This window comes from Sycon ciliatum, chromosome 1, assembly GCF_964019385.1.
Source record: "Sycon ciliatum chromosome 1, ocSycCili1.1, whole genome shotgun sequence".
Lineage (NCBI taxonomy): Eukaryota > Metazoa > Porifera > Calcarea > Leucosolenida > Sycettidae > Sycon > Sycon ciliatum.
The window spans coordinates 19361711-19384104 of NC_088643.1; the positions used below are offsets into that span (position 1 = coordinate 19361711).

The 22394-nt window shown below is 50.5% G+C and overlaps 1 protein-coding gene across 1 annotated transcript; it reads left to right on the top strand.

The window, feature by feature from the left end:
* Positions 1-375: 375 nt before the first annotated feature.
* On the top strand, positions 376-22233 carry LOC135816792 (tyrosine-protein kinase Tec-like). The gene is made up of 18 exons (XM_065329896.1): positions 376-933; positions 1262-1357; positions 4146-4227; positions 5599-6038; positions 6912-6992; positions 7833-7897; positions 8479-8590; positions 9076-9140; positions 11388-11512; positions 12225-12287; positions 12623-12794; positions 12998-13086; positions 17526-17656; positions 18921-18985; positions 19761-19879; positions 20088-20164; positions 20414-20494; positions 21155-22233. The coding sequence occupies exons 1-18, from the start codon at positions 790-792 to the stop codon at positions 21236-21238; spliced, it is 2091 nt and encodes a 696-aa protein (XP_065185968.1). The 5' UTR covers positions 376-789; the 3' UTR covers positions 21239-22233.
* The last annotated feature ends 161 nt before the right edge of the window (positions 22234-22394 follow it).

Sequence of the window (22394 nt, forward strand, 5' to 3'; positions counted from 1 at the left end):
TCCTTGGAGTGCGAACGTACGCGAACGCGAATTTCGTCTTGCTAATCCTCCGTATTATTAGTATTCCCGGGTCTACCGACTCTACGTGCTAGCTCGTTGCAAGGTCTACGGAAACCCGGTTTTCCAACACTATTTTGCCAGAATGATTTCTCCGTTCGTACACGTACACGCGGGCGCGGCCGTAGACTGACTTTACTTGCTCTGCGCACCGTGTTGCTCGTTGTTTTCTCATGCTGCATGCTTCATTATGCATACAGTCATATGTACATGTGCGGAGCTACAACTAACACACATACAACTACAACTTGGATCATGGTCATGGACATCAACGGACGGTGTACAAAAATTTGATGTTTGGAAATTTTATGCCCAGGTCGCGTCGTCTGTGCATGTGCCGCTTTTGACTTGGGAGAAGAGAGGAGGAGGCCTGGTTCTGGAGTTCTTCTGTTCGGTCAGGTGTCTTTGATGTCTGTTTTCTTCTTGCCGCGACTCGCTAATGAGTTGTTGACGTTAGTCATAGTTCAGTCGAGCTTGCAATAGCGGGCGCTTCAGTGATTTCGCCAGCGCCCAGCGGCGTGAAGCAGCTAAACTCACTTGTTTGAAGTCCCATGCAGGACTCCTGTCGAACGCCGCGTAGTGTTTTTTTTTCGCAGCATAACGGTTTCGTCTGCCCTTCGCGATTCGGCTTGCTGGCCAAGGTTCTGTGCTGCGCTTGTGGATACGGAGCCGGTTGATGAAGTGAGCTATAGGTCTTGGTGGAGCTTGCCTTGAGCAAGCAGGTTTTAGAGCATGGCAGCATCCAATCAGGAGATCAAATGCTCGCGAATGGTGAAGCGCTCGCAGGGGAAAAGTCGCCTGGGCCCAGTCAACTACAAGGATCGTGTGTTCGTCCTGACCAAAAACACCCTGGCCTATCATGAGGGCAATTTAGCGGTAAGCGGTGTGCTCGTGTTTCTCTGTCGCTGCTGCTGCAGCACCCGATTCCTGCATAGCTCTTCTGAGCTGCAGCGAACCAGTGCGTTGTTCGCTAGTGCTATCCGAGAAGAACATGCTGCGTGCGGGATTTCATTTTCTCATGTCGTGGATCGCGCGAATCTATGCTAGGGACTAGAACGTTCTACGGTTTGTGTGTGTGTGTGGAACAAAGTTCTCTTGTTCCTCGCCCAGTGTAGGAGAATACCTTTGCTCCAGTTACTGTCTGTGCCGCGTGATACTGTCTCTGCTGCCCCTCACGTTCTCTGTGCATTCTATCCCGCTGCAGAAACGTGGATCCGAAAAGGGCCGCATTGAAATAAGCCGTGTCAAGGCCGTGGAGCACGTTGACGAATCTGCTTTTGAGAGACCTTATGCCTTTCAGGTTGGTTTCTCTGCATCTGTTAGTTAACTTACCCTGTACTGTGTGGTGGTGCTGGGCGAGTCCTGCAGCCAGTGCAGCAGGATCTCGGGCCCCTCCCCAGCGCTAGCGCTGCCTGCTCCCTAGCCCTGTTCTGATAGGATGAGTGTACTCGTAAGGCGTAAAATAATCGTGAATATTCACTCCGCTCGCAGAGTTGAAGAAACTGTGGCTGTCGTTGGGACCGTGTCGATCGAACTGTGCATGTGCGCTCGTCAGGATGATGTGTGCGCCTCTGGTTGCCCTTCGCCGCTGGCGCTGAGGTATCCTATTTCAACGCCGGAAGACTGCTTTGTGGATTCCGGAGTTTTTTTTGTGACTGGCGAGCTGGCGTAGCATGCTGTGCGTCGGATTTGATATTCATTATTGTCAGCTGTCTCGAGGAGCAATTGTTTGATTCTGCTCCCGTGTGTGTGTGTGTGTGTGTGTGTGTGTGTGTGTGTGTGTGTGTGTGTGCGTGTGTGTGCGTGTGTGTGCGCGCGTGTGTGTCGTTTTCCAATTGTAAATTTCTGGTGCGTCTGAATGCTGTTTTGTTACTCGCTACTGCACTACGAGTACGTGTGTAATAGACCACCACGGTTGCTGTCCTTGCCATCTCTTTCTGTTGGTGCCAAGTGTCTAATCCGATACACACACACACACACACACACACACACACACACACACACACACACACACACACACACACACACACACACACACACACACACACACACACACACACACACACACACACACACACACACACACACACACACACACACACACACACACACACACACACACACACACACACACACACACACACACACACACACACACACACACACACACACACACACACACACACGCACACGCACACACACACACACACGCGTGCGCGCGCACACGCACACACATTAGCATCCTAATTATTTATGAAAATACACAAGTTTCGCCGTGGAAGGCTGAGAGGGATAAACCCGTTAACAAAGTCTAGCACACAAGTCGTCACCTCGTCATCTATGCCGGGTACTGCAGTCGATCATCTATGCCGGGTACTGCAGTCGATCATCTATGCCGGGTACTGCAGTCGATCAGCCCAATCTGTTGACAATTCCACTGAGCTGTCGTTGTTAGAGATAGAGGGCGGTTTAGCAGTTATCTTGAATCATTTGATTTTGATAGACATGGGGCTTACTAATGAACACGGGACACTGATTTGCCGCCCAGTCGCTGGCAGAAAAGTGCTATGTGCCTCGATCGATCGCAGCACCGTCCAGCCCTCGATGCTTGATGTGATATCCTGCTTTCGCAATGAGCATGCCAGGATATCAGTAGCATCAAGAGTAGATAAACAAGAGTGTGCAACTGCCTGCACAACCTCTATGCTGTGCTGCGACGGCAGAACTTCACATCACGTGACATGGTTCAAAAGGTTATGCTGGCAAACAGTGCAACGTGACCACAAGAGAGTTGTACCCAAAGCTGGGCTGCGTACAACCCAGTATCTATCATGCACTAGAGTGCACGGGTTCATCACGTGATGTGAAGTTCTGCCGTCGCAGACCCCATAGCTGGAGTTGCACACTCTTGTTTATCTACTCTTGGTAGCATCAAGGCTGAGCTTTGTCACCTTGCATGCTGGAATGTTCAGTACACGTGCACTGTGTGGCTGGCTGCCTTTGACCCGTCCACACTCATCGTTTCTGATAGTGCGTGGACACACGCCGGAGCTTGCACGCACACGTTCACACACACACACATTTATACACACACACACATACACACACACACGCACACACACACATCACCAATACTGCGTGCCCACACGAATACATGCACATGTATAGGTGTTCCCCGATGGAAAAAAACTTGATTCTGTGCAGGGCACTGCAGCAAGTAGCGCATTGCCCCGGTGTTGTGGGTTGTCCAAAGGCTGGATTCAAGCGCTCCATGGCATGGCACGTCAATTTGGGAATTGTGACTGCATTGAAACCTGGGTTTCTAGTACCAGTCAACTCTTCATCACGGGTCAACAGAACATTAAACAGATGTAACTCTTTATGGGAGTACTGATTGTTGTGTGTCAAGACCCTGACCCTATGTCAAGACCCTGACCCTATGTCAAGACCCTGACCCTATGTCAAGACCCTGACCCCATGTCAAGACCCTGACCCTATGTCAAGACCCTGACCCTATGTCAAGACCCTGACCCCATGTCAAGACCCTGACCCTATGTCAAGACCCTGACCCCATGTCAAGACCCTGACCCTATGTCAAGACCCTGACCCCATGTCAAGACCCTGACCCTATGTCAAGACCCTGGTTGAGTTTATACTTGTAGTTGCTCGCCGTCTCATCGAAAGCGGGATACATGTAGTTACGTAACTATTCCTTTGCGGCAATCTAATCTTGGCTGTGGAGCTTGTAGCCCGGCACAAGCCCGGATCCTCTCCGGCCGATTGAAAGGAACCTGGTGTGTGTGTGTGTGTGTGTGTGTGTGTACATGTGAACATTTCCCGGAGAAGCACATGGCAGTTGTGTGTCGTGGTCCTCGTTTCAGTGCACGTGGCTCTCTGTTTGCATCTAGTGTGAAGTAACGTTGATGGCACGTGTTGTTGTTGTTTCAGTCCTATGCTTGTGTGTGCTGTAAGTTACCGTATAGCGAACCGTAGCACGCCGATCGGGCCCTTTAGCACATGTCAATCTCTAATGCCGGGTTTGTGTGTGTCTCTGCATGACTTTGTATATGTATTATGTGTTTGAGCAGGTCGTGCATGACAATCTTACACTATACATAATTGCTGGAAGCAAAGAAGAGGTGGATTCTTGGGTGGCCGTACTGCAAGAGCGTAAGTGAACCTGTCTGCATTGCAGCTGTATGCGTACGTGTGTGTGTGCGTGTGTGTGTGTGTGTGTGTGTGTGTGTGTGTGTGTATGTGTGTGTGAACATGCCTGTGTGTATAAGTACATGTTTGTGCTCGTGTGTGTGTACGTGCACGTGTGTCTATCTGTGTGTATGTGTACGCGTGTGTGGTTGTATGTGTGTATGAACACACACACACACACACACACACACACACACACACACACACACACACACACACACACACACACACACACACACACACACACACACACACACACACACACACACACACACACACACACACACACACACACACACACACACACACACACACACACACATGTGTGTATGTTGTACACTAGTCTGTACTGTGGCTCACTGAAGAGAGCCATGCATAAAGGCATTGAGAGCTCTCTGCTGCTCGGCCCCGGTGCTCTGTGTTCCTGGGTGGTGAGCAACGGCCATGCAGATATATTAAAGGAATAGAGAATAATTGTGGAACGGTCTCTGCTGGGATGCAGCTGCTACATCATAGCTCAGTGGTTAGAGAGCATCGCTGGCCTCAAGCGAAAGTCTCTGATTCGAAACTTGTTGGCAACAGTCAATTTTTTCTTCCGACTTTTCCTGTTTGCATCTTTCCCTCAAACCAATGAAAAGAGGATAATCTGAGGATATACAGTCAACTTCGCTAATAACGACTGTGGATATAACGACAATTCGCGAATAACTACATAATTTTCATGCCCAGAGCAAAGTCCCATCCAACTGTACTACATAACGAGACTCAGGTATAACGACACTTCGCGAGTAAGGACACTTTTCTGATGCCCCGCCGAGTGTCGTTATACGCAAAGTTGACTGTAGTGATCTCCTGCCGGTCAACACTACAGGGGACCGGGATGTCCATGAGTGTTCATCTGCAGAGAATATGGACATTCATTCCCTCTCGGTTCCGTGTAACCTGGGAAATGGTCTTCATTTTGGCCCTCCTATCAGCACGGTACACTGATATTGGTGCCTAAATGCCCGGTGTGCTAATCGAATCCGATTTGCTTCTTTTTCAAAATACCCATACCCCGGTCTTGTTGTAATCACCACACACACATGTAGAAATATTCGGTCATGTTCTATATTATGTACAGAAATACTGTATCTTGAAATGGGAGCTTAGTTGGTGCTGCTTTGCAGTTATTGGTATGGCGGCAGGGGTGCTGCTGCTACTGCTGTGCTTTTGCTGTGACTGGTGGTGATGGTGTTGCCGGTGCTGGTGTGGTGTTGCTTGATATTGGTGTGACGCCTCGCCCGTATTGTCGTACTGATGTGTCCGCACTACTGCTTCCTGCTGCCTGTGCAGAAGTTCAGCACAACGGCGATCTACTACAGTACTATCACCCGGGCGTGTTCACCAGCAACAAGTGGACATGCTGCCACCACAACAGCAGGCTGTCGCTGGGCTGCAAGGCCACGTTCGTCAACCGTCGGAAGCAGGAGGAGCAGCAGCGCGTGGCCATGCAGCAGGACAACATGATGGCGGCGCCGGGCGGGGGCATGGGCCCAGGTCCCTCCGTGCCACCGCCAGCGCGTCCCGGAGTCTCGGCCCCCGGCGTCCCGGGCGCCGCTGTTGGCGGCTACAGTCGCAGTCTTCCGCCAGTACCGAATGCAGGACCGCCGGGCTCAGCCGGCCCTCCGGTCGCTGGTGGACCACACATGAACGGTGTCGGGGGACACCAGCCGCAGCTGCCGTTCCAGGCATCTAACACCTTACCTCAGCCGCCGCAGCAAGCCGCTGCGCAGGTAAATGTGATGGTTGTGCTGAGTGCAGTCGTGGCCGAAGAAATCCGACCCGCGAGTCGAAAGTAAGGCCACGTTTCCGTTTTGGCGTGCACGTTCCGTAAAACCGATCTGAGGAGCGCATGAGCCGTGGGCTTGCTGCTTTCGGCACGTGGGGCGGATTTCTTTGGCCATGACTGTACACGCTCCTCCCCTCTACTCCACCTGAAATCAGGTTACATGTGCTCTGCTGATACGCATTGTGTTTGTTGGCATGGGGGGGGGGGGTGGTAGGTGTTGATGCATGTGAATGTAGAGGTGGGGACAGTAGAAGCAGGCCACACGTCAAGCTGGTACAATAGCTATTATGTACATGCCCTAGACATTCACACACTGACTCATGGTACGCTACCCTGGCGTGCCGAACTGGTGCAGTCCAGGTTCCACTGGAGGACTAAACCCATTCTGTATCAGTGGACTCACAGTCACTGATGTTCCTGCTCTGTATACCCTCCCTCCTACCCACTCTATGTCTCTTTCCTTCTCTCTCTCTCTCTCTCTCTCTCTCTCTCTCTCTCTCTCTCTCTCTCTCTCTCTCTCTCTCTCTCTCTCTCTCTCTCTCCCTCTCTCTCTCCCTCCCTCCCTCTCTCTCTCTCTCTCTCTCTCTCTCTCTCTCTCTCTCTCTCTCTCTCTCTCTCTCTCTCTCTCTCTCTCTCTCTCTCTCTCTCTCTCTCTCTCTCTCTCTCTCTCTCTCTCTCTCTCTCTCTCTCTCTCTCTCTCTCTCTCTCTCTCTCTCTCTCTCTCTCTCTCTCTCTCACACACACACACACACACACACACACACACACACACACACACACACACACACACACACACACACACACACACACACTGCAGGCATCCGGCCGTCAGCCATTCGACGTCATCGCAGTGTATGACTATACATCTCCACAGCAAGGAGATCTCCCTATGAAGAAGGTAAGAGACTGTCACGCATACTGCCGCTTACCTTCATAGCTCAAGAGAGCCGGACAAAGGAATACAATTTTGAAGACTCCAGTGCAGCTGTGCGTATGGCTGCCAGAGTGTACCTTTGCAGCTTAGAGAGCATGTGTGGGCAGACTTGTATGTAGTATCTACCGCCCTTTTGCCAAGTGTGTCTTTGCCGCCACATGAGTCAACCATGAACCGAACGAAGTAGGGATTTTTAAAAACCTTCCGTACATGTTGCATGCTGTGAGCAGGTCAGCCCTGGCAGTGGATCGGGGTGGTGTGTTACATGCTGTGAGCAGGTCTGTCTGCCCTGGCAGTGGATTGGGGTGGTGTGTTACATTTTTTTGTTGAGCTGGGAGACAAGGATATAAAAGGTCTGGTGGTTGTTTTACATATGAAGCGCTCACCGTGTTCACAGATCATATCCAGTTCTAGCTCCTCACACATCCCCGTGTATAAGAAAGTAACCAATGTGTAAATGTGTGTGTGTGCACAATGGACCTGTAGCTGGAAAATAGATACCGGCTGTCGTATCCCTGGCCCTGGAGCATTCTCTGGTGGATTTAGTGTATCATAACTTCGCAACTCAGTCTAGTCCTTCATGTGTGCACTGGCACAGAAACCATTGCACAGAAAGGCAGACTGGGCTGCAGAAATCATACCAGCAGCTGTCAGTCAGAAGTCCCTGACAAGCACTAGAACACTGCTCAAGTGCAGCACATGTGACACCGTGACGAATAAGGCTGTTTCGGCCATATAAAACTATAATGGGTGATCATAAACTGACCATAGCCGTTCCTGTATGCGTGTGATTTCCCAACACAGGGACAACGCTTGACTGTATTTGATGATAGCCGGGAGCACTGGTGGCACGCGCAGAATGCACACGGGTAAGTTGGTCACGGTCAAAGAGAAGTAGCCAAGCTTTCTTCTAGTTGACGGTTGCCATGTCTAGTACACTCATACCTCATGTATGCGGGCGGTCCGGGACCAGGCACTGCCCGTAACTTTGAAATGTCCGTAACTCCGAATGGCATAGATTTTGATGGAGAAAGGCCATAGGTATAGCATATGGTGTCACTATTTCCCCAAAAGTGACAAAAGAGTAGTAATATTTCCACTGAAACTCGCCTGTAGGATGCCATGTAGACCAAAGTGCCCGTAACCTCGGTGTCCGGATAACCAAGGTATGAGTATACTCTGTTGGTGCTGTTGGATTTTTGTGTGCTCTGCATGGCTGTGACAATGAACCTTCACATTCTGCATTGGTTGTTAAAGTTAAATGTCAGAAGCGAATAGAACGTTTAGAATCCCTTGTGTTACTTGCTCAACGGTCAATAGCATGGGCTCGGTGCAAGCACTTCCGTGTGTTGATATTTCCGTCTGTGTGCCTTGCTGTGTGTGTGGGTGTGGGTGTGTGTGTGTGTGTGTTCCTTGCTGTGCTGTGTACCTTGCTGTGTGGCTTTGGCAGTGATGTCGGCTTCATCCCGGCCAACTATGTCCGCCGGATAGGAATTGAGAGTGAAGAATGGTTTCACTCGGACATCACCCGGCAAAGAGCGGAGGCATTGCTTCGAGCTGAGGTGAGCCATGGTGTACAAAATTCAGGTTTCTGCGGTAAATGCCTGTCAGGGGAACAACTGCACTGATAAGGCGCCGATCTTTTCCCAGAGAACCAGATCCAGTGCATGCGATTTCCAGCTATGACTTACATGTATGGCCCTGGATAACAAGACGACCACCCGTGCTTTGTGGATCCCGTGAGCGGTCGGTGTCCGTATAGACCGGTTTCACTGAAGCGGTCATTATTCTTGGAGGTGTTGCATGAACTACTAGCGTGTAGGTTTGCACCTGTCTCTTTCTTTCTTTCTCTCTCTCTCTCTCTCTCTCTCTCTCTCTCTCTCTCTCTCTCTCTCTCTCACTCACTAACTCGCTCTCACTCTATCAATCAATCAATCTATCGATCTATCTTTATATCTCTCTCTCTCTCTCTGACTCTCCCTTTTTCTGCTCTCAGTCCCATGTCGTTGTTAACACGCTTTGTTCTGTGCCGTCATGTCTTCTGCAGAGTAAGGAAGGTACATTCCTGGTTCGCAATTCAAGTAGGGGCGGCATGTATACCTTGTCTGTCTCGTAAGTCCATCAGGATGTGTGTGTGTGCGTGCGTGTGGGTGGGGGTGTGTGGGTGTGCACCTGTGGATTGTGCACCTGTGGATTGTGCACATGTGTGTTTGTGGGAGAGGAAGAGGGGGGGGGGGGGGTGTTACTTGCAAAACGAATACGATGGCTTGTCCACGTGCTTCTGTTGTGTAAAGGCCAGTGTAAGATGTGCAACTCATACCTGCATAGGGAACACAAGTTATGGACAGGTAGTGAAAGACAAAGGTAGCCTGTGTTTCATTCTGGCCATTCGGGTTGGAGACATCTCTTGTTTCGTTGAGCTCAACATCGTGAGGATGGTGTTCGCCTACTCAGAAGGTTGCAAAAGGTCAGAATGTCGTGTAATCTTAGGAAAGCAGTGGTTCAAAAAATGGTAAGGTTGGCAATGGGACTGATTCCATTGGTCAAACCATGCCATTGTCGAGCCATTCACACCTGGACAGGTAGTGCATGAACATAGTAGCAGCAGCTCTGGTAGCGCTATGAAAGAAACACTTAAAAAATTCATGTACATTGAAACCTCGTTAAGAAGAACACTGATAAGACACACTTTTGCTTAAGAAGAACTAGTATTTGTAACTCTATTGGATAAATCACGGTGTATTCACTGAGTATACAATATGGATAAGGAGAACTCCCGTTATTGCGAACAAATCCCGTCGGTCCCCCCTTGGTGTTCGTCCTAAAGAGGTTTGACTATAGTAAGGTTGGCGATGGGATTCAATAGACTGGCATCCCGAAAAGATTGTCTGGGTTCGTGAAAGGGGGCACGCGTGCAAGCCAGCACGTGTGAAGTGCATCGTTTTGTATTCAGTTTGTGTGTGTCAGCTCATGGCGGAGGAGAGAGAGACTTTTGCTCGCCGAGCTGAAGCTAAAGGATTTGATGGAGCCCTGCCAGCAGCTAGTCAAAGGACCTTCGGTACCTTAGGCAGACCCTGACGGAGTTTGGAGGCCAGCTAGCTCTCGGTGAGGAGAGAAACATTCGCGTGGCGATCGACTCTCCGTAAAAAATGCAACCTACATAGCGCCGACGTACTGCAACAGCTACGATTTCAGCTAACTTCTCGATCTGCTGCTTCACAAAGTTCAACTATTTACAAGTCCTGACTGTTGTAGTCTGAAGCTGGAGTCTCATCGCCCACCTACAGGTAGCTTTTGGAGCTGATGGATTTCCCGACTTGGACTCCTTCCGCAAACTCTCGCAACATTACTACAGTGTACTGTGTATGCTGTGTTTCCGCACGCTCGTGTCGACATGTCACCTATACTGTACTGTACATGTACCTGGTCGCGGAGGAGGTTGACGACCTCCGCTGACTCCAGGTTTCCGAAATACTGCCGTCGTCGTCTTTGATGTCGCTGGTGACATTCTCCCCTTGCAGGACGTGCGCATAGTTGTCGTCCCGGGGGTAAAGACTATGTTGTCTTTCGAAATAGTTCTTCATCAAGCTCGCGCGAATGATGTTTCTCATCATGAACTCGTTCCGACGGTGTGACACGGCGATGGTCTTTGGCAGGGCACTGGCTCGGCGAAAACGATATCTTCTTGTGCAATATAACATTGATCGGCTGCAGATGGGTACAGTCACTTCGTGGTTGGTCCTATAGGAGGGCAGCTGCCAGGAAAGAGGCAGGACTCATCGAAGACGAAGCGCTCGCAACAAACAATAGCACTCGAAACATCTCGTAAGATTTAGGGCCTATCGCTTTGAGCCACAGCGCTCACAGCCTTGCCTACTTCATCAAAGTGAGCTCTACATGTTCGTTGACCTCTTCACACTACACAGAAGAGCGAAACAAGGATTATGTCTTAGCATTTCAACTCCCACAGCAGACCATTACCAGTGCGAGAGAGAAAACTACAAAGGGCTTTGCTTTCTGTCGCATCGTCTCTCTTGCATGCAACTAACGAGAAAACCGTGTACTTACCCTCGCATTCACACGCGAACTATCAAACACGTCCTGTGCCGCATGCTGATCAGGTAGTGCCATGTATGTGTTGTACAGTGTACTCTCAGTTGACATGCCCCCTTTCGAACCCAGACAATCTTTTCGGGATTGGTCTATTGGCCACACCCTGCCACTGTCAAGCTCCTAACGTAGCATAATACGACTTTTCTTGGTTCATCTCCCTGAAGCTAGCTAGTCTTGATTAGATTTACCTTAAGATGTACCATTGGATTGTGTTGTTCATGCCCATGTGCTGCTGCTGTTCTGCAGGCATGCTGATGTGGTCCGCCATTACCACATTCGACAAGACGACGACAGAAAATACTACATCTCTGATCGCCATCGGTTCGAGACCATCCCCGAGCTCATCGAGTACCATCAGCTGAACGGTGGAGGTAGGTACAGTACATACCATGACTAATGCCATGACTCATGGCTTGACTCATGGCTTGACTCATGCCATTCTTCTATGCTACAGTACTGTCGATCGCAGAAGAACGGGGGGGGGGGGGGGGGGGGGGGGGCAGCAGCCTCCTAGCCTAGACTGTTCCTATTTTCATGTAGTACAGTCGATACCGACAGTTGAGTCACCGTGTATACATTGATATGCTGTGCTTGGTGAATTTATTTCTAGCCTAGTTGCTCTTCGGAGCTCCGTTCTTCGACAGTACTGTACGGGAGTGCAGTTGAGCATGGTTCACCTGCACGCATTGCCTATGCGTGCAATGCCGGTCAGCGGTGCAGGACACTGTGTCTTGGCATTCCATTATGTTAGGATAATCCATCCAATCTCTGCCGTACTTCAGCATCCTTCACACACGGCATGGATTCTTGTACATGTACATGTGTATTTACTCATCCAAGTTGTTCGAAGAGAAATATCTTGTTCCTTCTCTGGCAACTCCCTGTCTAGGCTAATCGCAGAGCAAAGCAGGAAAGAAAAAGAAAAAAAGGGTTTGTTGACAACCAGGATTCAAACCAACAAGGCCTGGATAATGCTATCTAGCAAAACCGAGGTTCTCAATAACTGGCGTTTGGATACTGAGTGCAGTCTGTTTTGTACAGTCTGTATGCTAACGTGTGTTCTCACTGTTTGCCTGCCCACAGGTCTTGTAACGAGATTGCGTAACCCACCTCGTCTAATGAAACCGCAGGAGCCGCCAACCAGAGGTGAGCCAGAGTCATTAGAAATTTTGAATGCCAATTCGTTGCCTTGGTATTCATGTAATTAGACTACACCAGTCTCACCTGAGGACCGCCGAAAGCAGTTTTTCGATTGGTCCAGTAGTATCATGGCATTGTCACATGATACTTTGTGTATGGTATTGTGGCTACACATGCCCTTCGCAGCAGGACACATGTGCTGGTGGTCAAAAAGTTGGTCCGGTGATATCCTGACCGACTGGACTGGTTCCAACAGGCCTGCACCTCGTATCCTAGTGGATCACTGCGGCAGAGCAATGCTCAATGTGTTCTCTGTATTTCACTTCCTGCTTCTTTCGCAGACAAGTGGGAAATCGACCCTGCAGACCTGAGCTTTGGACGAGAACTGGGCAGCGGTCAGTTTGGTGTTGTCATGGCAGGCAAGTACAAGGGAACAATTGAAGTGGCCATCAAGATGATGAAGGAAGGCACGATGGCGGAAGAAGATTTCATCGACGAAGCTAAGGTCATGAAGTAAGTCGCCGCCCTTCGTATCGCAAATCTACCTTTAGTAATTTTTGCGCCAAAAAGATGCACTATGTTGTGTACCGTGGTGAATGGATGGCATTTGACAACTTACTATTCAAGGTGAAATGTCACTGCAGTAGTCTTGACCTGAACATATGTGTGACTGTGTGTGTGTCTCTGTGCATCTACACCAATATTCACGTTTGCAGGAATTTCCAGCATCCCAACCTGGTGCAGCTCTACGGCGTGGTCACAGTGCAGAGACCTATCTTTATCGTCACCGAGCTCATGTGTAATGGTATGTGCACCCTATATGCTCTACTGGATATCATCACATGACCATGGGGAGTTCCCCGCTACCGTCTTGTGTACAAGCCTGGCTGAAACACAGGAGCCTGTTTTGAGTGTTAAAAAGAGGACCGGTGTGTATCAGCTAAGCCCATTCTTGTTGCGTTGCGGCAACAGCACTGAGGATAAATGCCCATGCACACTCTCTCAGTCCAACACAACCATCACACTCAGGTAGGAATTACAAACTATACTTGATGAAGACAGAAGGAGAAGTGGAGAACACAGGCAACAGAGCAGGCATGTAAACAGCACAGGCACGCAACAGTTACCGCTGGTGCATGCGAGGTGCATGTGCGTACGCGAAGGTGTGAAATAGGAAGCGGGGTCAAATTACACATGGATGTACTATGCCAAATATATAGGCACAGGTAGGTGACTGTACATCTCCCCCCGAAAAAATTCGAATGGCGGGACACGAGAAAGTGCGGAGCAAAGGAGAGAGGGAAGAGAAAAAGAAACGATAGCAGTTCTGAAGCGGGTACCAAAGTGAGCATTACTCAGAATGATAGAGAGAAAAAACATGAAAAGAACACAGTCATAGTTCAACTGGAACACATGGAGTAAACAGTGTTACTGTGTTCAGGCATTGGCAGCATAGCGTTGAGGTGCATGGCGAACACGGTTGGATGGTGGTCTGCGGCCGGGTGGCAAAGGCTTAGCAACTCGAGGAGACTGTGGCACAGGCAGAAGGGGCGGCAGAGTAGAGTCAGCTGGTGGTTGCAGGGCAACATGCACAGGAACAGGAACACCGTAATCAACCTCATACATGGGCTCAATGGAGGAGGATGAGCTGGAGGGATCAGGGCGTTTGGCTGACGCGGATGGCGTGGATGGCGACGATTTCTGCGGACAGATGACCCAGGAGTAAGGTCGATGGTGTACGAGCGTTCGGACAGGCGGTTCTGGACGTGTCCTGTTTTGTCCATATTGGGGACATACACAGGAGCACCAGTGGCAAGAACAGGCAGCATTCGAGCACGGTGGCGTTGATTGTAGCGATCAGCCTTTTGAGACCTGGAAGATATTTCCTTGTCGGCAAGGGCGGTCACATCGGGCTATGCTGGAGCAGGGAGGGGTCCTGGTAGCCGGGAGCGGATTTGTCAGCCGAACAACAGCTGTGACGGTGAATAACCGTTTGCCAATGGCGTAGACTGGTATGCCAAGAGAGCGGAAGGCAAGTCGTCGTTCTTGAGAATGAGCTGCTTGGCTGTCTGAACGGCACGTTCTGCAGCGCCGTTGCTTTGGGCGAAGCGAGGACTTGACGTGCGATGGGCAAACCCAAGCTCGTTAGCAAATGCACTAGCAGATTGTGGACCGTTGTCAGAGACCAGCGTGTGTGGAATACCATGGGTAGAAAACACTAAGTGGAGAGAGGCAATCACAGCGGCAGACGTAGTAGTGGTAAGTTGCTTGACTTCGATGTAGCGCTAGAAGGCGAGGACTCTTGAGGAGCGCGGTATAGGGTCTCGGCAATGACGAGTGATTTGCCAGGCACGTGGGTAGCGGTTGGGCTGTACCTCATCAGCCGCATCAGGAGTCTCTGGCATCGCAGAGGTGAGCGGGCGAGATCGGCGGAGTTGATGAGGGGCACGAGAGGCTTGTGGTCAGTCTCAACTGTGAACTGAGGACCGCCGTAGATGTAGTGGTGGAAATGCTTGCATGCCCAAACGATGGCGAGACGCTTTTTCTCAATCTGGGCATAGCGCTGCTCAGTAGGTGATAGAGAACGGGCCGCATAGGCAACAGGGCGCCAGCGGGAGCCATCGGGCTGCAGGAGGACAGCACCCAGGCCGTAGCTACTGGCATCAGCACTAATACAGACGGGCTGGTCAGGAGAGAACAGTGCCACGCAGGGAGCAGTCGTAGCGAGTTCCTTGAGGCGACAGAAGGCAGTTTCTTGCTGGGTGTCCCACTGCCAGGCGGTGTCGGCCTTCAGGAGAGCACGGAGCGGGGCACTGACATTTGCCATATCTGGCACAAACTTCGACAGAAATGTGAACATACCCAGAGCACGGCGCAACTTGGGCACATTGGTCGGTTACTTCAGAGCTTGGATGGCAGACACCTTGGCTGGGTCTGGGCGGATACTGTCAGCACCGATGAGGTGACCCAGGAATGTCAGGGACTTCATACGGAGGCGACTCTTGGCGGGGTTGAGGAGTACGCCTGCAGAAGCGAGAGCTGCATGGACGGCAGTGAGGGCAGCATCGTGCTCAGCTAGAGTGGCACCGAACATGAGGATGTCGTCCATGAAGACAACCACGTTGGGAATGTTCCCAGCAATGTCCAGTAGGCAACGCTGGAAAACCTCTGGTGCACGGGTGATACCAAAGGGTAGACAGTTGAAGTGAAACCGGCCAAATGGTGTCATGAATGTAGTGAGTGACGCACTGTTGTCAGCAAGAGGCACTCGCCAGAACCCAGATGCCGTGTCAAGCGACGAGAAGACCTTGGCCCCGGACAGCTTACCCAGTGTGTCTTCGATGGTCGGCAGAGTGAAGTGTGCATGCTTCACGGACTGGTTCAGGCGTTTGAGATCCACGCAGATGCGGACTGAGCTATTCTTCTTGAGCACGGGCACCATGGGTGCACACCAGTCGGTCAGATCGGTGACTGGAGAGATGAGTCCCATCTGGACCATCCGGTCAAGCTCGTCTTGACCTTGGCTTGCAAGTGGATGGGGACTCGTCGTGCGGTCTGGCAGTGGTATGGTTGGGCATTGTCTTGCAGCTCGATGGTAGCTGCAGGACCGGACATGTCACCAATGACAGGAGGAGTGGATGGAGGGCTTGCGGATGCCTAGGATACACTGCGGCTCAGGAGGTTGCTGGGGCCATCGACAACAATAACACGGAACGTGACGTTGCGGTCCTTCCAGGAGCTGGCAGCAACACATACACCGTGTATGGGTAGAGGTTGGCCGTCAGGTCCAATGACCTTAGTACGACACTCTTTGGCAAAGTGACCACGACGCTGGCACTTACGGCACTCGACGGACCAAGCAGGACACTCGCGGAGCGAGTGACCATTGGATGAGCCGGAGCAGGGAGCGAGCGGACCTGAGGCTCTGCCACTCTTCAGTCTGCCAGTTCCACGAGATTGTTTATGATGTCCGCGAGCGATAGCGGCGGTGACGGAGGGCTGAGTGGCTAGCTGCATTTCGAGGGTCTCAGCTGCCTTGGCCTCCTTGAGAACATCGGCGAGGGTGAGGGAGCATATGTCCTTTTTCTGCATCGCCTTACTCACATCGGAATCAGTCATGTGGGCGATGAGGTGATCGCGGATCCGTTCTGACGGCTTGTCGAAACGGCATCTCGCCACGACAGAGTGGAGTCGGCTTGAGAACGTGGCTACGGATTCGCCGGTAAGCTGGCGGAGACGAGCGAACTGTGCCCGTTCGTGGATAACATTGTCCACAGGTGCAAAGTATTTGTCGAAAGCATCGACCACTTTGTCGAATTTGTCCTTGCCGGAGGCTTGGGCGAGGACAACCGACCACTTTGTCGAATTTGTCCTTGCCGGAGGCTTGGGCGAGGACAACTCACGCTGGAAGATATCATCCGCAGTTGGGCCCAGAGAGTAGATTAGAGTTGAGATTTGGACTTCCGCAGATTCGGAGGAGAGTTTGGTAGCAATCTGAAAGCGTGAGAAACGGCTTTTCCATCGGGGCCAATTCTCTGGTGCGGAAAAGTCGAAGCTTTCAGGGTGCTGAAATTTCGCCATGGCGAGCGGGTCCGGTGGTGAGGGTTCGGGGTACCAGTTCTGACACCAAGTGTTGCGTTACTGCAACAGCACTAAGGGTAAATGCCCATGCACACTCTCTCAGTCCAACACAACCATCACACTCCGGTAGGAATTACAAACTATACTTGATGAAGACAGAAGGAGAAGTGAAGAACACAGGCAACAGAGCAGGCATGTAAACAGCACAGGCACGCAACAGTTACCGCTGGTGCATGCGAGGTGCATGTGCGTACGTGACGGTGTGAAATAGGAAGCGGGGTCAAATTACATATGGATGCACTATGCCAAATATATAGGCATAGGTAGGTGACTGTACAGTTTTGTGTTGACATACATACCGTAGTGTATCGGGCCTGTCGGCACACAGGCCTGCTTTTAGTGTTGACATACATAGAAATACCTGTCTTGTATAGAAGCCTGTCTCATGTAGAAGCCTGCAAAATTTCCCCCAAAAAGTCATATAAGCCGCGGTCTTTACACGCGACTTTACGGTACTGGGAAGTACCTAGCTTGAACAAATAGAAACGTGTGTGTGTGTGTGTGCGAGCGGGTGCACTTGTGTGTGTGTGTGTGTGTGTGTGTGTGTGTGTGTGTGTGTGTTTGTAAATTATTCACTGCCAACTGGTGTGCATGACTGTACAGGTTGCTTGCTGACGTACATCCGCAATCATCCCGAGCTTCAGGATCGGCCCGATGTCCTGATCGACATGACGCTGCAGATCTGTGGCGCCATGAAGTTCTTGGAGACCAGCAAGTTTATTCACCGGGACTTGGTGAGCCTAGAGCGATGACGCCGATGAGATCGTGTGTGCGACTTATTACTCTTGTTACAAGGTTTAGCAATAAGTACTCCGAGTACTCGTAGATAAGCCCTCATTTATTAGATTTTAACGTTATCTATGCATTTGTGAGGGGGGGGGGTGCTAAACCATGCTTCAATTGGACGGTAGGGATGGAGAACATTGGTTTGTCCCTTATCATTATCGTATTGTATTCATCGCTTGGGACGAATGCTTGAAGCACTTTATTGGGGTTACATTGAATTGTCAATTGTCTTATAACTCAGCACAGAATGATACTGTTTGAACCCGCCAGCAGCATTATGCTCAGCGCCAGCACCGGGAACAGCTATTAAACACCACCCCCGGCACCAGTCCCGATTACCTTCGACGTTCCTTCCCGTACTGTTTCCTTGAAATGTGGAACAGTCTCCCCGAAGACGTCTTTCCCCGTCTGGCCAATCACTCTCCACTCACAGCTTTAAAAAAAGGTGTCAACAAACACATCTCAGACTAGCCATGGTCTTGGGACGTGCTTTGAAGCCCATCATGCTGATCGTGTCACTGTTCTTTCCAGATCGCACCTCTCGGTTTGGGGATGTGCATTGAAGCACCCCCTACTAACGGTCTATACTGTTCTCTCTTGGTCACCACTCTCCCAGCTATTACCTATATTGTACATGAAAACCAGAGTGTGCAGCTTGGGCCTTGGGGCCTTTTCTGCTATGGGTGTCTGTCACGGCGGAATTCCGTGATTACATCATATTTGGCGCAGATCTGAGGCGGGAAATGGCGTAGTGCGTACAACTAAGCTGCAGTTGTGCAGAAAGAGACCTGCTTGAATCCTGCTTGTACGCACTACATCACTAAAATGATGTAATCACGGAATTCCGCCGTGACAGCAACCCATCCGAGCTGCACACTCTGGTTTTCATGTACTCTTCCTATTACCTTTATTGTAATTACTATTCATGTATTGCGCTTCAGATTTTCTTCCGTTTCTGTCTTTTGGTGCGTTACCGGCATGGCGATACTGAGACCTATTGGTCGGTGGAGTGCCTGTAGCCTCACCAGCACTGCTACTATCTGTGACTGTGGCGACCACCATTCAATGTCTCGTCCTCCTCTAACCGTACCCCAACTCTCTCTAGTGTTCGGTGTGTGTGTGTGTGTGCGTGTGTGTGTGTGTGTGCGCGCGCGCGCGTGTACGCGCGTGTGTGTGTGTGTACGTGTGTGTGTGCTTTCTCTTGCCCCCCAGGCTGCTCGTAATTGTCTGATCGGTGAAAGATACCAGGTGAAAGTGGGTGACTTTGGACTGGCAAGGCAAGTAGAAATAGGAGTGACCTAGGGGACAAACGGGTGTACCTTTAACTAACCTAACGGGTAATTTTCTTAGCAGGCGGGTTAACGGTGCACTTTAGCAGCCATGTTTAGTTTTTGTACAATTCTCTAATTTTTATCTTTTCTCGAACTCAGATTGCATCTTGATATCACAAAGTCATTATGATTTGCAAATTGATTTGTGCCTCATGTAATTGCTACTGAAGTTCCAAATGAATGCTATCTGTTCACCTGCCCATGGAAAATGGGTACCAGGTAACACCTTCACAGGCAGTAACAATGATTTGACAAGGACACGGATCATCGAAATCCGAACGGGTACCTTTGACTATTGGTACCTGAGATTAACGGACGGGTACCCGGTGCACCCCGTTGAGCCCTACATAGGACTGCTTCGGAATTGCCACTTCTTTCCATCAGCAGTCGTAGTGGCCCGTTATCCTGTCATCAGAATGTGGCGGGGGATGTTTCACCTCACGGACACTCTCCGGCCATGTATTGATGTGCAGTGGTGGAGAATGACAACTGGCCTCGTGACTAGAGCAGAGTCGCACTCACTCCACAGCCCAGTCCCCAACAAATATTCCGCATTCTCTGTGAGAACGTTAGGTCTGCCACTGCTATGGTGACCAGTCCATAAATGACGGTGGTGGTGTTACTCTACTGTGTGCGTGTGTGTGTGTGTGTGCGTGCGTGTGTGTGCGTGTGTGTGTGTGTGTGTGCGTGTGTGTGCGTGTGTGTGGCACTGTATACGCAGATACGTACTGGACGACGAGTACACGGCATCCGAAGGCACCAAGTTCCCAATCAAGTGGGCAGCGCCGGAGGTGATCAGCTTCGCCAAGTTCAGCAGCAAGTCGGACGTTTGGTCTTTCGGTATGTGACATGTGCACATGGGCCGCTGCATTTAGGTGTAGTAATCTGTGGAATCAATCATTGATCATGAAGCTGGTAATGGGGGGGGGGGGGGGGCAGTTCCACCTGCAGGAAAGTTGTGTGTGTGTGTGTGGGGGGGGGGGGGGGTGCTTGTTATCCGAGTATCGTGGTCAAATTGTGTTCTACCTTGTGGTTTGTGCTGTTACAGGCGTGCTGGTATGGGAGCTATTCAGTTCGGGCAAGCAGCCTTATCCGACGTTCAGCAATTCACAGGTTCTTGATGAAGTAAGTACATGTACTCATCATTGCTTTGGTAAGCAGGCGCTCTCAGTCTGGACGCTCGCGCGCATGTGTGTGTGTGTGTGTGTGTGTGTGTGTGTGTGTGTGTGTGTGTGTGTGTGTGTGTGTGTACTATGTATGCCTGCCCACGTATGTCTGCTGGTCAGATGTCATTTAAACCAAAGGCAATGCCAGTGGGATAAACAGATGTTTGCTTTTTCATGTGCCTAATAATATTGTCTTTTTTGTCTTCAGGTACTGCGCGGTTATCGACTGGAGCGTCCACAGCGGTGTCCCCCGGAGGTGTACGAAATTGTCAGCACCACATGGCACAAGGTGAGCGTAACTTGCAGGCAAAGACGTGTACTTGCTACGGCTCAAATGAGAACTAAAGAATGTTTTCTAGATGTCCACCCACGGCAGACAGTGCATGGACTTGGAAGTACGAAAGTAGAGTGAAGTTGCAGTGTGTTATTTGACCGTCCACACCCTGCAGAGGGCCGAACACGGGGAGTACGGATAATAGAGATTCTACTGTACTACAGGACAAAGGCAATCAAACTTTGATCCAACCAGGAATGAATACTTCCAAGTATGAGTCTATGTGAATTGCCATAATCGATATTTTTTGTTGGTGGAAAACATACCAGCACATGAAGCCACTGGAAATTTCACACCGTTACCCTTCAAAGAGTAATGGTGCTTTATAATAGGCTTCACTGAAATTTCCAGTGACATTATGTGCTTTATGTGCTATTACTGCAATCACTTTAGACATTGGGGGGGGGGGGGGGGGCTTTGCATAGAGCTGCAATCACTTTAGACATGGGGGGGGGGGGCTATAGAGCTGCAATCACTTTAGACATGGGGGGGGGGGGGGGGCTTTGCATAGAGCTGGGGGCTCCATATTGGGACGCGCACGTTGGGCGCAGTGATGTTTGATAGTTTGCGGCCCAGCATTGCAACTTGTTGTGTTTTGCTGCCTGCACTGTCCAGGACTTGGAAGAGCGGCCCTCCTTCGATGCGCTCTACGGCCAACTGCAGCTGCTGGGAGATGACTACATGGATGCCAATTCGTGAGAGGCAGGCGAGTCGGCACCGACAGCCAGGAACGCATGACACGTTGTTGTTTCTTTCACCGATCAACGACGTCCTGTTTTCGACCTTCCCAGCTCTGCCGCCGTCACCCAGCGCCAAATTAGAATTCACCCCCTTGTCCAAAGTGGCTTGATGTGTCGTCCACCTCCCCGATATTACTCCCCTCTGTCATATTTATCCTCAAAACGACGAGAGATCCTGTGCGCACGCGCGTGTTTTGCTCGAAGGCTCCGCCGTCAGCGTGGGCACTGCTGCACCGGACGACGCACTTCACTGTTAACGGATCCCCCTCTCGACAGTGTGCGTGCGTGCGTATGCGGTGTGTGTGTGTGTACACATGTGTGTGATACCATGACATATAACGCAGCCAAGGGACACAGGAGAGGTGTCGCCGGTAATGTCGTCTTTGATCGCGAGTAGCAACTAACTTTGACTAACAGTGGACGCGCTCTCTTACTTTGCACACTTCACATCATGACTGTCGAGACTGCCAGTGTGTGTTTGCGCATTTTGATGTACATGTACAATGTAGGATTTCTGTTGACATCAGGAGATACCTTCCAGTTTGTTTATGCCAGCACTCCCCTAGTTCATGTAAATATATCCTAAAAAGGAGTGCATATCGGAGTCCGGGTTTATTTCGATTAGGTCTTTTGCTTCCTTGTTCAGTCTTTTTCTTTAAAAAAAAAAATGTTAGGCATCAGCCGATTTGGACAATGTACATGAGGAGCCAAAGTGTTTAGACTTGCAACCTTTCGTCATACTTAACAATATCGTGCGTATGTACGCCTCTCTCTCTTTCTCTGCGTGTGCGTGTATGTGTGTGCGCGCGTCCGTGCTTTCAAATTATAATCAGTTCAACTGGCAGACATGTTTTATTTTCCGAACTGATGATCGCTAGTATTTTCTTAAAACGGTATTGATCTTTCCTGCTCGTTTATTGTACTTTTGAAGGGGCTAAAATAGCCAAAGCCGAACATTGCGCTTGTATCGTGTATGCGTATGTGGGTTGGGAAGCAGAGGCCGTTAGAACTACTGCAAGCGAAGTGTGCTTTCTTGAGATACGCTCGATCCCCGTCGGTCATGGTGCGTTCAGACAAGCCACCGCCCGGTGTCACATCTAGAACACTAGACTCTG

Excerpts from the sequence above, each read along its gene's own strand:
- LOC135816792 (XM_065329896.1), top strand. The coding sequence starts at position 790 with ATGGCAGCATCCAATCAGGAGATCAAATGCTCGCGAATGGTGAAGCGC. Across the intron at positions 934-1,261 it reads ATCATGAGGGCAATTTAGCG|AAACGTGGATCCGAAAAGGG; the intron begins GTAAGCGGTGTG and ends ATCCCGCTGCAG. Across the intron at positions 7,898-8,478 it reads CACGCGCAGAATGCACACGG|TGATGTCGGCTTCATCCCGG; the intron begins GTAAGTTGGTCA and ends TGGCTTTGGCAG.